The 15,587-nt window shown below is 46.2% G+C and overlaps 1 protein-coding gene across 1 annotated transcript in view; it reads right to left on the bottom strand.

Annotated features, from left to right (window-relative positions):
- acsf3 (acyl-CoA synthetase family member 3) overlaps nt 1-14,965 on the bottom strand; it is a 51,616-nt gene extending 36,651 nt beyond the window's left edge. Inside the window, exons 1-2 of the mRNA XM_072280050.1 lie at nt 13,632-14,965; nt 8,923-9,078 (exon numbers count right to left, since the gene is read on the bottom strand). Coding sequence (XP_072136151.1) covers nt 8,923-9,078; nt 13,632-14,351 — 876 coding nt within the window. The 5' untranslated portion in view covers nt 14,352-14,965. The remainder of the gene's footprint in view (nt 1-8,922; nt 9,079-13,631) is intronic.
- Nucleotides 14,966-15,587: the final 622 nt, after the last annotated feature.

Here is a 15,587-nt window from a genome sequence, read left to right as displayed (position 1 = left end):
GATATGGGCTCGATATGGTGCACCCATATTGGCAGCAAGACACAACTAAAGCCCACTGCTGTGTTTTCCTCAGCAGCATTGTGATCCAACCTGCTGGGCCTCAACCACACCCCCCACCCCCCCAAACCCAACAATGAATGCAATTTATAATTACAGGGTCTCGCAGCATAGCAAAACATAGTTACCATGCTTGCTCATTTCAAGAACCTTCCATCTGCTGCCACTCCCCCGCCTTTTCGCAGTTGCAAAGCAGCAAACTCACCCAGCTCCATCATGGGCTCTAGCCTCCCCAGCTGAGGATATTTTCAAAAGAAGATGCCTCAAAACGGTGGCGTCCATCATTAAGGACCCTCATCACCCAGGACACATCCTCCTTTCATTGCTACCGTCAAGGAAGTAACACAGGAGCCTGAATAGACAATGAACCCATAAGACATAGGAGCAGAATTAGACTATTCAGCCCATCGAGTCTGCTCTACCGTTTCATCATGGGTGATCCCGAATCCCATTCAACCCCATATACCTGTCCTCTCACCATATTCCTTGATGCCCTGACCAATCAGGAATCTATCAACTTCTGCTTTGAATATACCCACCGACTTGGCCTCCACCACAGTCTATGGCAAAGCATTCCACAGATTCACTACTCTCTGGCTAAAAAAATCCTCCTTACCTCTGTTCTAAAAGATCATCCCTCCATTTTGAGACTGTGCCTTCTAGTTCTGGAATTCCCCACCAGAGGAAACATCCTCTCCTCATCCACCTTACCTAGTCCTTACAAATTCAATAGGTTTCAATGACATCCCCCACACATTCTTCTAAATTCCAGTGAGTACGGGCCCAAAGCTGCTAAACACTCCTCATATGTCAAGAGAAGATGGCGGCGCGACGCAGCGCGCAGCGGCCACTCCAGAATGAGTATCTGTTATGTATTAGCTAGGATGCCCTGCACAATCCTGATTTGATGGAGACGGATGTGAGAAGCATGGAGGAACATCTGGTGAAACTTCTGAAAGGTAAGGAGTAATTTTTTTTTAGTGATAAAGTAGTGAATCTGTGGAGTGCTCTGCCACAGACTGCGATGGAGGCCAAGTCCAGGGGTAAACTTAGGGTGGAAGTTGATCATTTCCTGATCAGTCAGGGTATCAAAGGATATGACGAAAAGGCAGGAGTAAGGGGTTGCATGGTATCCAGGTCAGCCATGATGGAATCGGGAGAAGACTCGATAAGATGAATGGCCTAATTCTGCTCCTATGTGAAACCAGAGAAAATCTGCAGATGCTGGAAATCCAAGCAGCACACAACAAATGCTGGAGGAATTCAGCAGGCCAGGTAGCATCTTCGGAAAAGAGTACAGTGTGGTCTGCTCCTATGTCTTGTGGTCTTATGGGGCCTCTGACCGGGTATACTGTGGGGGGGGGCTATGGCTGGGTAAAACCGGGGGATAAACAGAACAGGGTGGGGCAGCTCTGACTGGGTAAAACCATGGATAAACTGGGGGGGGGGGGGGGTGTCAGCCTCTGACCTGGTAAAACTGGGGATAAATGAGGGGGGTCAGCCTCTGACTGGGCAAAACTGGGGATAAATGAGGGGGGCAACTTTTGACTGAGTGAAACAGGTACATCACTTTGGATAACCTAACGCAGGAAAGTCACAATGGTCGGATCTCTGGCACTGAATCTGCCTTTGTGACTCAGGCCAGAAGGGTGGAGAAGAGGCACAGAATGGTGACAGGGGATTCATTAGTTTGGGGAATGAACAGGAGGTTCTCTGGGCGAGAATGAGATTCCCGGATGGTATGTTGCCTTTTGCGTGCCAGGATTTCTCGGATTGAGTCCTCACCATTCTATAGAGGGAGGGTGAACAGCCAGAAGATGTGATCCATGTAGGTACCAATGACATGGGTCAGATGAGGAATAAGGTTCTGCACAGGGAGCTCAGGGAGTTAGGTGCTAGGTTAAAGGGCAGGACCTCCAGGGTTGTGATCTCAGGTTTGCTATCCATATCACATGTTAGGGAGGCCAGAACGAGGCAGGTTATAGTTTAATACATGGATAAGGAGTTGGTGTAGGAGGAAGGGTATAACATTTTTGGATCATTGGGCTCTCTTCTAGGAAAGGAGAAACCTGTACAGAAGGGACGGTTTGCACCTGGTAGGGAGACTAATATCCAAGTGGGAAGGTTTGTTAACGCTGCAGAGTGCGGTTTAAACTGGAGTTGCAGGGGAATGGGAACCAGAGTGCCAGAACAGTTAGTGGAGAGGTTGTAGAGGCAGATATTGGTAAGGACTCAGAAAAAGTTAGGAATCAAAAGGTTGAGCATGGTGCAACAAAATCAAAAAGGGTGAATACAGGTCTGAAGGTGTTGTACCTGAACGCACACTGTATACGGTATAATGTAGATGAACTTGCCGCACGCTTGCCGATTGGCGTGTGTGATGTCGTTGGCATCACAGAAACATGACTGAAAGATTATAGCTATGAGCTTAATTGTATCGAAAGTATAGGCTGGAAGGCAAAGGGGCAGCATTGCTCTGTTGGTAAAAGGTGAAATGAAATCATTAGAATGAGGTGCCATAGGATTGTAAAGTGTTGAATCATTGTGGATCGAGCCAATGAACTGCAAGGGTAAACAGACCCTGATTGGAGCTGTATACAGACTCCCAATCAGTAGTAAGGATGTGGCCTACAAAGTACAACTGGAGATAGAAAATGCATACCATAAGGGCAGTGTTACAATAGTCATGGGGATCTTCAATATGCAGGTAGATTGGGAAAATTAGGTTGGAGCTGGATTACTGGAAGGTGGATTTCTAGATGGTTTTTTACAGCAGCCTGCGGCCGAGCCCACTGCAGGATCAGCTGTTCAGGACTCGGTGTTGGGCAATGAACCAGAATTGATTAGAGAGCTTAAGCTAAAAGAACCCTTAGGGGCAAGTGATCATTATGTGATCGAATTCACCCTGAAATTTGAGAAGAAGTTAAAGTCAGATGTATCAGCTTTACAGTGGAGTAAAGGGAATTACAGAGGCATGAGAGAGGAGTTGGCCAGAGTTGATTGGAAAAGAACACTGGCAGGGATCATGGCAGAGCAGCAATGGCTGGACTATCTGGAAGCAATTCAAAAGGCACAAGATATATATATATATATATCCCAAAGAGGAAGGAGTATTCTAAAGGAAAGGTAACATGACCATGGCTAACAAGAGAAGCCAAACCCAACATAAAAACCAAAAGAGAGGACATATAATAGAGCAAAAATTAGTGGGAAGTTAGAGGATTGGGAAGCTTTTAAAAACCAACAGAAGGCAACTAAAAAAGACAATAAGAATTTAAGGATGGAATACAAAAGTAAGGATGGAATAATATTAAAGAGGATGCTACAAGTTTCTTCAGATACATGAAGTGTAAAAGAGAGGTGAGAGAAGATATCAGACCTCTGGAAAACAGTGCTGGAGAGGTAGAAGTGGGGGACAACGAAATAGCAAATGAACTGAATAAGTTTTTTTGCATCAGTATTGAAAACACTAGCAATATTGTGGAAGCTCCAGGTGTCAGGGGGCATGAAGGGTGTGAAGTTACCATAACTAGAGAGAAGATACTTGGGAGACTGAAAGGTCTGAAGACATCTGGACCAGATAGTATACACCCTGGAGTTCCAAAAGAGGTGGCTGAAGAGATTGTGGAAGCATTAGTAATGATTTTTCAAGAATCAGTAGATTCTGGAATGGTTCCGGAAGGCTAGAAAATTGCAAGTGTCACTCCACTCTTCAAGGTCTCAAGGTACTTGGAGACACATGATAAAATAAGCTGTAGTCAGCATGGTTTTCTCAATGGAAAATCTTGCCTGACAACTGTGTTGGAATTCTTTGAAGAAGTAACAAACAGGATAGACAACGGGGAATCAGTTGATGTTGCATACTTGGATTTTCAGAAGGCCTTTGAGAAGTGCCACACACGAGACTGCTTAACAAGCTTCGAGCCCATGGTACTACAGAAAAGATTCTAGCATGGATAAAGAAGTGGCTGATTGGCAAGAGTCAGAGTGGGAATAAAGGGAACCTTTTCTGACTGGCTGCTGGTGTTTAGTGGTGTTTAACAGGGATCTGTGTTTGGACCAATTCTTTTTACTTTATATATAGTCAATGATTTGGATGATGGAATTGATAGCTTTGTTACAAAGTCTGCAGATGAAGATATATGAAGGGGCAGGTAGTTTTGAGGAAGTAGAGAGGCTACAGAAGGACTGAGGCAGATGGAATACAGTGTCGGGAAGTGTATGGTCATGCACTTTGTGAGAAGAAATAAAAGTGTTGACTATTTTCTAAATGGAGAGAAATTACAAAAAATGGACTCGGGAGTCTTTGTGCAGGATTTCCTAAAGGTTAATTTGTAGGTTGAGTCTATGTTGAGGAAGGCAAAAGCAATGTTGGTACTCATTTCAAGAGGACTAGAATATAAAAGCAAGGATTTAATGTTGAAGCTTTATAAAGCACTAGTGAGACTTCACTTGGAGCATTGTGAGCAGGTTTGGTTGCCTTATCTTAGAAAGGATGTGCTGAAACTGAAGAAGGTTCAAAGGAGGTTCATGAAAATGATTCTTAGATTGAATGGCTTGTCACATGAAGAGCGTCTGATGGCTATGGGCCTGTATTCACTGGAATTCAGAAGAATGAGGGGTGAACTCATTGAAACCCATCGAATGATGAAAGGTTTTGATAGCATGGATGTGAAGAGGATATTTCCAGTCTCTGTCTCTATCTATTCTGGACACTCAGAATAGATGGGTGTTCTTTTAGAACAGAGATGAGGAAGAAATTCTTTAGCCAGACCGTGGTAAATCTGTGGAATTCTTTGCCACAGGCAGCTGTGGAGGCCAAGCCTTTATGTACATTTAAGGCAGAGGTTGTTAGATTCCTGATTGGTCAGGGCATGAAGGGATACAGGAAAAAAGCAGGAGATTGCGGCTTAAGGGAAAACATGATGAAATGGCAGAACAGACTCGATTGGCCAAATGTCCTCATTCTGCTCTTTTATTTTATGGTCTAAAATCAGGGATAAACCGGGGGGGGGGGGGGAATGGGACAGCTTCTGACTGGGTAAAATCGGGGATATGGGATATGGGGAGGGTAGCCTCTGACAGGGTAAAAACTGGAATAATAAACATAGGGGTGCAGCGTTTGACACAGTACAACCGGGGATAAACTGGGGGGTGGGGGAGGGGGGAAGGCACTGACTTTGTAGAAAACCTTCCCTGGGACAGATGGAAGAGAGAACACACCACATTTACCACAGTCACATTTACCTGGTTCCCTTAACAGACTGATCAGAAACCAGGGGCTTAGATGTCTCGATTTCAGTTCAAGGATTGCGGAAGAGAAGAAGGGAAATATTTTCAGCCAGGGAGGTTAGAGGTTTGGAAATGATTGCAGAGTGTCAAATTAAACAGTACCTTGAGGGCGACAGTTCAAGGGAAGGTGGGGCTAGAACCTTTATCACCACACACTCAGCGATTCAGGAACAGCTTCTTCCCCCCTGCTATCCGATTCCTAAATGGACATTGAACCCGTGAACACTACCTCACTTATTTAATATATACTATTTCATTTTTTGCACAATTTTTAATCTATTCAATATATGTATACTGTATTTGATTTATTTACTTATTATTATTATTTTATTTTTGTCTTCTTCTTCTATATTATGTATTGCTTTGAAGTGCAGCTGCTAAGTTACCAAGTTTCATGACACATGCCAGTGATAATAAACCTGATTCAGATACTGAGACACACGTATGCTCTCTTTCCAAATTGTTCCAGTCTGGGATCCAGATCATGTGGATTTAACACAATCACACACAGGCAATTCATCAGGTTAACAGTGCTTATTCATGCAGAGTTACAGAAGTGTTGAAATCCCCCTCATAAACAGCTAGCTTAACCAATACTATTAAACCTGAATCCTTCTAAATCTGATTTTTGCTGGTCAAGAAAGTCGATGGTTATGTAACCAAAGCAAGTGAGCTGATGTAAGTAAATTCCCAGATTCACAGAGTTCTGCAGAATTGAAACAGGCTCTTTGACCCAACTCATCTACATCGACCAAGCTGTCTGCTTACGTTAGTCCTATTTATATGTACCTGTCCTATATTTTCAAACTGTGTACCTGTCAACGCCTTTTAAATGTTGTAACTATACACACCTTTACTACTCCCTCTGGCAACAACACATTGCATATATCTACTACCCTCTGTGTGAAAAAGTTGCCTCTCAGATTCCCCGTAAATGTTTCCCCTCTCACCTTAAACCCACGCCCTCGAGTTTTAAACTCCCTTCCCCTTAATAAAAGCTGTGAAGCTATGCCCCTCACCATGTTTTCAACCTCAATAAGGTCATTTCTCAGCATCTTTTGTTCCAGGTAGTCTCCGCCTAACTAGTCTCAAAGTTCAAAGTCAAGGTCACGCGTACACTACGAGTCTACACACGTGCAACGAAAAGCTTGCAGCAGCATCACAGGCACATAGCTTCATATTATCAGCATTCACAAAAAAACCCAGAAATTATATATCATTTTTAAAAAAGAGAACGCAATTAGAACACAAGACAAAATCTATTTTAGTGCAATGTGGTGCAAATGATGTTGCTCAACTGTAGTGATTAGAGTTCTGCTGGTTGATTCTCCTTATAATTCAAGCCCTACAGTGCTGTCAACATTCTTTTGAATCTTTCCAGCAGCATTACTTCTTTCCTGTGAAGTGGCAACCAGAAAGCACACAATGCGGGCTCATCACCTGTAGAGTGGTGACAAGAACTGTGCACAATGCTCCAAATGCATCCTCTCCAAAGATTTGTACAACTGCTACATGCTGCCCACCTCTTTACTCAATGACACGACTGATGAAGGTGTACACCATCTTCAACACCCTGTGTACTTGAGCTGCCGCTTTCAGGGAGCTACATGTACCCTTGTATTCCTCAGGATCTCTGTCTTGTGATGCTCCCCAGAGTCCTGACGTCCACTGTGCATGTCCTGCCCTGTCTTAACTTCCCAAAATCCAGCACTTTGCACTTGTGTGTTCAATTCCATCTGCCACTCTTTAGCCACTTTGCCATTTGATTAGTATCCTTTTGTAACTTTAGACAACCTCTTTCGGTCCACTTCACCATCAGCTTTGGTGTCTTCTGCAAATGTACTCATTGTGCTATGTACATTTTTATCCCAATCATTAATATACAGCACCGTGCAAACGTCTTCGGCACACATGTATAGCTAGGGTGCCTAATACCTTTGCACAGTACTGTATTTGTCAACACGGAGTGGAAAGTGAGTTTGCAAATCTGGCGGGAGCAAAGGATGTTGGGAATGGTGAGGGTGGAGGGCCGTAGGAGGGGTGTGGAATACGTGAGACAAGGAGTGCCAGGGGTAGGGCTGGGGGTGGCACGGGTGGAGACACCAGGCAAGGTCATTTGATCCCAAACAATTGGTTTATTAATCATTACAGAATGTCTTTGGTGCTTCCCGCTCTTTCTCCTTTCCTCAATCACGATTCACCTTCATATTCTCAGTCCACAATAGAGACCCGTATCGGAATCAGATCTATCATCACTCACATATGTCATGACTTTTATTTTGCTGTAGTAGCGTGCAATACATAAAATTACCACAGTACTGAGCAAAAGTCTTAGGCACCCTAGCTATATATCCATGTGCCTAAGACCTTTGCACAGTACTGTAAATTCACATTCAAGTTTAATTGGCCGGGCAGCATTTCTAAGAAGAGGTACAGTCGACGTTTCGGGCTGAGACCCTCCTTCAGGACTAACTGAAGGAAGAGCTAGTAAGAGATTTGAAAGTGGGAGGGGGAGATCTGAAATGATAGGAGAAGACAGGAGGGGGAGGGATGGGACATCCCCTTTCCCCCTTTTCTTTCTCCCTGGGCCTCCTGTCCCATGATCCTTTCATATCCCCTTTGCCAATCACCTGTCCAGCTCTTGGCTCCATCCCTCCTCCTCCTGTCTTCTCCTATCATTTTGGATCTCCCCCTCTCCCTCTCACTTTCAAATCCCTTACTCACTCTTCCTTCAGTTAGTTCTGACGAAGGGTCTCGGCCCGAAACGTCGACTGCACCTCTTCCTACAGTTGCTGCCTGGCCTGCTGCGTTCACCAGCAACTTTGATGTGTGTTGTTTGAAATTCCTACATGGCTACGGTGTAAAATGAATCCAGGACCATACCACCTGTGGTATCTCTCCTGGGTGGCTCCAACAGAGACCCAATGCACATTACCACTGAGGTCACGCAGCTCCCCTGCCATCGGTCTCAGCAACGAGCAAGGGAAGCAGGATCGCGGTATTCTACATTACCAATGTCCAACAGCGCCTTGCCATCACAAGGAGAACGTCCAAGACATTCACTCACTATTAGACTGCACATAGTCTTCGCGCACTGACTTCAGGCAGCAACACAGTCCACACCAAGTCCAGCTCTTCCGCTAACGAGCAACTCACTGAAGTGGTAAACCTGCAGTACTTGAAATTCCTAATGTCCAGCAGTGTCTTGTGATCATAAAAAAGACAATAACATCTTTGGATGGACCTGGAGAAGCTGCTGCGTCCAAGCACACTGCCATCTTACCAGAAGAATGACAAACAATATGATCAGCTATCACCAGGAATGCAAGGCTGTGTGGTCCTGCTGTTTCCAAATTCCGCTATCTGACAGACACAGTCACACAAACCCTCTGAACAAGTACAGTGCCATGTCCCTCCTCTGATACTTAATCAAATTTCTTGCATTTGACACGCTGCTTGGAAGTGGACTGCAGAATCAAACCAATCCTTTCTCAGTTATTAATGAATTCTGCAACATACTTCTTCCACAACTCCCTGTATCCTTCTACACTTCGAGGAGTGCTCCCTGCTTACCTGCTGAGCATTGAATTCTGGCAGCATCACACAGGCAGCACCGACCCAGAGTGGACACAGTAGCTTATTGAGGATTCCATGCAGATGGTGTAGAGGTAATACATGCAGGATAACATCGTCTTTGCTCCATTCCCACTGCTTCACCAGCGAGGTTATCTGCAGAATGGCAAATGTTATCGGTTACCAATATCACACCTCGTAGCATTAACACGCAAACTAAACGACTTTAATGCTAACACGCACACAGTGACTTTAATAAGATTAAAAGACATAGAAGCAGAATTATGCCAATCAGCCCAAGTCTGCACTACCATTCCATTATGTCTGATTTATTATCCCTCTCAACCGCATCGCCTGACTTCTCCTGTAACCTTTGACACCCTGACTAAGCAAGAACCTCCTCTTTAAATATACCCAATAATTTGCCCTGCACAGCCATCTGCAGCAATGAATTCAACAGATTCACCACCCTCTGCCTTAAGAAATTCCTCATCTCTTTTCTAAATGGATGTCCTTCTATTCTGAGTCTGTGTTCTAGACTCACCCACTATTGGTAACATCCTCTCTACATCGTTTCAACACTCAATAGGTTTCAATGAGATCCCCTGTGCCTATACTTTGGCACTGATTCGCTGGGTTTGGTCTGAGCTGTGTTGCTCTATGACTCTAATACCTACTATAATTAACATACCAGCGGTAGACGAGATTTCAATTGTAACATTTAAGGGATGTTTGCAGAGGGTTATGGATGAGAGGGATATGGCGGACGATGGACCAGATGCAGGTGGATGTAGCAGGACAGAAGACCAGACTGGATGGGTCAAAGTACTTCATGACTCTATATTAATCCTTCCAAAATATTAATACACTAATATCCAACATACTCCTGTACGGAATGTATGCCAGCGTACCAAATACACAAGCTCAGCTCAGCTCACCCACCCAATATCTGAAGGATCATCTTGAGCATTCAGTGCCTGTTTCACTAGATCTTGTCTGCAGCTGCAGTATTGTCTGAAATATCGGCTTGCACTGACAATTTGGATTGCGAGACCACTCTGATTTGGGCTTTATCATAGCCTCGGTTCAAACGTGGACAAAGCGCTGAATTCGAAAGGCAAGAGTTCCTTTTTGTGATTAAAGTCAGCATCAAACACAGCACAGCACAGGAACAGGCCCTTCGCCCACCATGTTGTACCGAACCAACTAAATTAGTAATCAAATGCCCAACTAATCTAATCCCCTCTGCCTACACAATGTCCACATCCTTCCATTTTCCTCACATTCATGTGTCATCTAAATGTCTCTTCAAAGTCTCTCATGTTTCTGCCTCCACCACCACCGCAGGCAGCACATTCCAGGCACCCTCCATGCTCCGTGCACAAAAAAATTGTCCCTCACATCTGCTTTCGCCTTAAATGTATGCCCTCGGGTATTAGACAGACACTTCAACCCTCGGAAAAGCAGTCTGTCTGTTCTATCTGTGCCTCTCATAATCTTATCGATCTCTATCAGATCTCCCCTCAGCCTCCACCCCTCCAGAGGAAACCTCCAGGAAAGTGTCCAAAGGTCCTGGGACAATGAAAGCCAGTGGATGTTAAAATCTCTTCCATGGTTGGAGGCACACACTGCTCAGAGGGAAATGGACCACTCCAGTGGTTATAGACTCATAGTCATAGGAAAGTACAGCACAGAAACAGGCGCTTCGGACCACCGCCAATTGAAAGTGGCGACTCCCATCAACCTGTACTAGGACCACAGCCCTCCGTACCCCTCCCATCCTTGTCCAAACTTCTCTCAATCTTTGAAATCGAGCTCGCGTGCACCTCTTGTGCTAGCAGCTCATTCCATACTCTCACAACCTCTGAGTGAAGAAGTTATCCCTCATGTCCCTCTTAAAAGTTTCACCTTTCACTCTTAACCCATGACCCCTAGTTGTAGTCCCACTTAACCTCAGTGGAAAAAGCCTGCTTGCATTTACCCTATCAATACCCCTCACAATTCTGTACACCTCTGTCAAATCTCCCCTCAATCTTCTATGTTCTAAGGCAGGGGTCCCCAACCTTTTTTGCACCGCAGACCGGTTTAATATTGACAATATTCGTGCGGACTGGCCGACCAGCCGGGGGGAGGGGTGGTGTTCAAGTAGGGTTAAACTCACCTCAACATGTCTTTTACAGTTAGGGTTGCCAACTTCCTCACTCCCAAATAAGGGACAAAAGTAGCAGTCAAATCCTGGGACACTTTACCCCAGGAAAGACTACCATGACCATGAAGCCTTGTGCGGGCACCTGTGTGCGCATGCGCGTACGTGCTGATTTTTTCCCCCACAAATCGGTTTTGCCTTCATCTTCCCAACTATACTGTGCATACATTATTTCTACTTTATACAGGCTGTGTATTTATCGTATCATTCCTGCTTTTACTATACGTTAGTGTTATTTATTTTCGGTTTTACGTGTTACTTGTTATGATTTGTTAGGTTATTTTTTGGGTCTGGGAACGCTCAAAAATTTTTCCCATATAAATTAATGGTAATTGCTTCTTCACTTTACGCCACTTCAGCATGAAAGATTTCATAGGAACGCTCTACCTTAGCAGGGGAAATACGGGACAAGGGCAATCCCATATGTGACAAACCATTTTAGCCCGATATACGGGATGTCCCGGCAAATATGGGACAGTTGGCAACCCTATGTTCAAGTTCAACAGTGTGTGACAGGGAATGAGGAAAGGTGCAGCTGAATCATATCGTTTCCTTGCAGCCCTATAGCGCATGATTTGCAGCCCGGTGGTTGGGGACCGCTGTTCTAGGGAATAAAGTCCTAACCTATTCAATCATTGATGACGGCAGAAGGGAAACCACGATCCCTAAAGAAAGAGGACATTTGAGATGTCCTGGAATGGAAAGCCTCATCCTGGGAGCAGATGCGGCAGAGAGGGAGGAACTGGGAATAGGGAATAGCATTTTCTTTAGGGATCATGGTTTCCTTTTTGCCGTCATCAATGATGCCCTCACCCGCATCTCCTCCATTTCCCACACTCCAGCCCTCACCCCATCCTCCTGTCACCACATCAGGGACAGAGTTCCCCTTGTCCTCATCTACCACCCCACAGCTTCCGGATCCAGCACATTATCCTCTGCAATTTCTGCCACCTTCAACAGGACCCCACCACTAAGCACATCTTCCCCTTTCCGCTTTCCGCAGGGATTGTTCCCTCCACGACTCCCTGGTCCACACGTCCCTCCCCATGGATCTCCCACCTGGCACTTATCCCTGCAAGCGTAAGTGCTACACCTGCCCCTACACCTCCTCTCTTGCCACCATTCAGGGCCCCAAACAGTCCTTCCAGGTGAGGCAACACTTCACTTGTGAGTCTGTTGGGGTCATCTATTGGCCTCCTCTACATCGGTGAAACCCAACGCAGATTGGGGGACCGCTTCGTCGAGCACCTCCACTCCGTCTGCCACAACAGGCAGGATCTCCTGGTTGCCACCCAGTTCAACTCTGCTTCACATTCCCATTTGGATATGTCCATACATGGCCTCCTCTACTGCCAGGATGAGGCCAAGCTCAGGTTGGAGGAGCAACACCTCATATACCGTCTAGGTAGTCTCCAGCCCCTTGGTATGAACATAGAATTCTCCAACTTCCAGTAATTCCCTCCCCCTCCCTTCCCCTATCCCTATTTCACTGTGCCCCCTCCCCCAGCTGCCTATCACCTCCCTCATGGTTCCCCCTCCTTCTACTACCCATAACATACCCTACTCCTTCTTCATCTTTCCTGCCTATTTCCTCCCTGCCTCCCTTCCCTCAGCCCTTTATCTTCCCCCTTACTGGTTTTTCACCTGGAACCTACCAGCCTTCTCCTTCCCACTCTCCCCCCACCTTCTTTATAGGGCCCCTGCCCCTTCCTCCTACAGTCCTGACGAAGGGTTCCGGCCCGAAATGTTGACTGTTCATTTCCACGGATGCTGCCTGACCTGCTGAGTTCCTCCAGCGTGTTGTGAGTGTTGCTTTGAACCCAGCATCTGCAGAGTATTTTGTGTTTACGATTCATCTCTCCATATTAGTTGCTTCAACTCCCTCGGACTGTTGGGTGGTCTGCAATATAGCCCCATTAACATGGTCATATCTTTCTTATTGCTCAGCTGCACCCATAACGCCTCACTAGATGAGTTCCCCAGTCTGTCATCTACAAATTTGCTGATCCAGTTAACCACATTATCAACCAAATTACCTTTTGACTTGTTGAGTTTACTTATTTACTTACTTCCCATTACACCACTGGCACTTAGGGCAGCAATGAAGATCTTCCATCCCCATCCCTGTTTTGCTAGGTATTAAATGCGAGGATCTCGCTAATGATGACACAATCTGGATCATTACTGATTCTTCACAGCTCCCCAGCAAACAAAGGTGTCTGCATGCAATGAAAGGTTGACAATGCAGGCATGGACTAACAAGGGATGTAAAATTCATGCCAAGGCAGTGCCAGGCATGACCATCTCTAATGAGAGATAGTATAAACATTCATTGGGGTATCCACTAGACTGATGTCTATGAGTCTGGGCCAGGGACTGGAGGCTGCATGCTCACACTCTCCACCCTCTTTTGAGTTGTACATTTGAATATCGCTTATAATGACATGCTGAAAGGCAGCAGCAAGCTTAGTACATGGATTAAGGAAAAAAAGTGTTAAATCACCTGACTCTTCAAGATGCCATGTGTGGTGAGGACGCCTTTGGGCTGTCCTGTTGTTCCACTGGTGTACAAGATCATGGCTCCTCTGGCTCTCCAGTCCGTCACAATGTAGGGAGCATCTGCCACTCGAGTGCCAGCACATTGGTCTGGTTGCATGGTGTCAAGGGCCAATCGGTGGGACTTGTACAATGGAAGGCATTTCACCTGCAGTTTGTGAGCAACTGGTGTAACCGATTTGACATAATCCTCCTCCACAATGATTAAAGTGCTTTGAGAGTCATGAACAACATACTCCAGCTGAGAAGCTGGGTGCTTATGGCTGAGTGGCACTGCAACACCACCAGCCATCCAGGAAGCCCACTGCGCAATCACAAAAGATGCATCGTTTGGACACAGGATTGAAATTCTCTGCTCCCTAATATCACCATCAGAACAATTCAAGGCACTCTGAATCTTCCTTGAAAGGGCCTGACTGCATCTATATAGATCCCTGTATGTATAACGTCCATGATCATCCACAATAGCTAGTCTGTCTGCAAAGTCAGCAGCCCTGGTGAAGACCTGTTCTGTCCTTGCGAACGAGGATGCTGCTGAACCCAAATTCCTCTGCAGACATTTATGGATCTTTACACTCCTCACAATGGCTGATGTACATCGGCCCCAACACCGGACATAGTAATAAGACACCAATTCAGGTGTGATATTTAATAAACTGGAAAGCATGGTACAACCCACAGCTTTATCGCCGTCCTTGCAGATTTAGATAAACGATATCCTTAGAATACTAGTGGTTGAGGAGTTATATCTGTCTGTCCACTCTGCCCCTCAGCGGCGAGAGAGCTGGAAGCCGATAGAATACTGTACTTCCTAAACTGGCTGTGTCTGTGAACGAAGCGTCTCACGCAGGTCCGACATGAAACACTATGAACAAACGTAAAACAAGCTGGGGAGGCAATCAGAGCTGTCGAGACGGGAAGAGCAGAGGGGTTTGAATTTGTCCACCAGCCGGGCTTCAATCTTCACCCAACTTGCCCTCAGCTCCGCTAGACAGGAAGTGAGCCGTCACAGAGAGTCCGGGTGCTGCAGGAGCGGAACAGCAGTCCGAGCCCGAGGGGTCCGGGGGAGGCGGATTGCCTCGGACCATTCGTCGCTTGGGTGGCGGGTGGACGGGCGGACGGGCGGACGGACGGTCGAGCGGGGCGGGTAATATGAGTCTTCGCATCCCACAAGTTGGTCGGTACCGTTACTAAGGGCTTATCCTCTCAGATGTCGGTTAAGGAGGTTTGCACTGGCCTGTTGCATGTTAATGCGTCAGGAACCGGGCTTCAGAGAACCTGGCCCCACACCAGAGGCCAGCGCAGAAAAACAGTTATTGGCCGATGTTGCTGATGACAGATGGTAGCCCCCCCCCCATCTCCGACGTCCCCCGAACCCTCCCCCCACCCTGCGGTCCCCCGCCTTGGGGGAGGGTGCATTCAATTCTGACAGCTCCATTCTCGGAACGGTGTGGGGCCTTTCAAGGTGCAGAATAGATTCACCGGGATGCTGCCTGGGTCAGAGGGTACAGGGGACGCTTATCAGAATGCTACCTGGATTAGAGGGCATGTGGTATAAGAACTGGTTGCTTTCTCTGGGTTAGTGGAAGCATAGGGGAGATCTGATAGATTATAAAAGGCATAGATAGAGTGGACCGCCCATCCCTTTATCTCAGGTTCAAAACATCTAATACAGTACTAGAGACCACGTATTTAAGATGAGAGGGAGAATGTTCAGAAGGAAACGTTTGGGGGGGGGGGGAGAGATTTTTCACACAGTGGTTGGTGTCTAGAATGGGTTGCCAGATGTGGTGGTGAGGGCATTTAAGAGGCTTTTAGACAAGCATATGACTATTGGAGTCAGGTCACTCGTCTGAGTGCTACTGGTGCCATGTAACTGTCACATGGTCAGGTGGTCGGTGAC

The sequence above is a fragment of the Mobula birostris genome, chromosome 15, assembly GCF_030028105.1.
Source record: "Mobula birostris isolate sMobBir1 chromosome 15, sMobBir1.hap1, whole genome shotgun sequence".
NCBI classification, from domain to species: domain Eukaryota; kingdom Metazoa; phylum Chordata; class Chondrichthyes; order Myliobatiformes; family Myliobatidae; genus Mobula; species Mobula birostris.
Note: the sequence above shows the minus strand (reverse complement) of the source record. Positions and strands in the feature narration are given on the sequence as shown.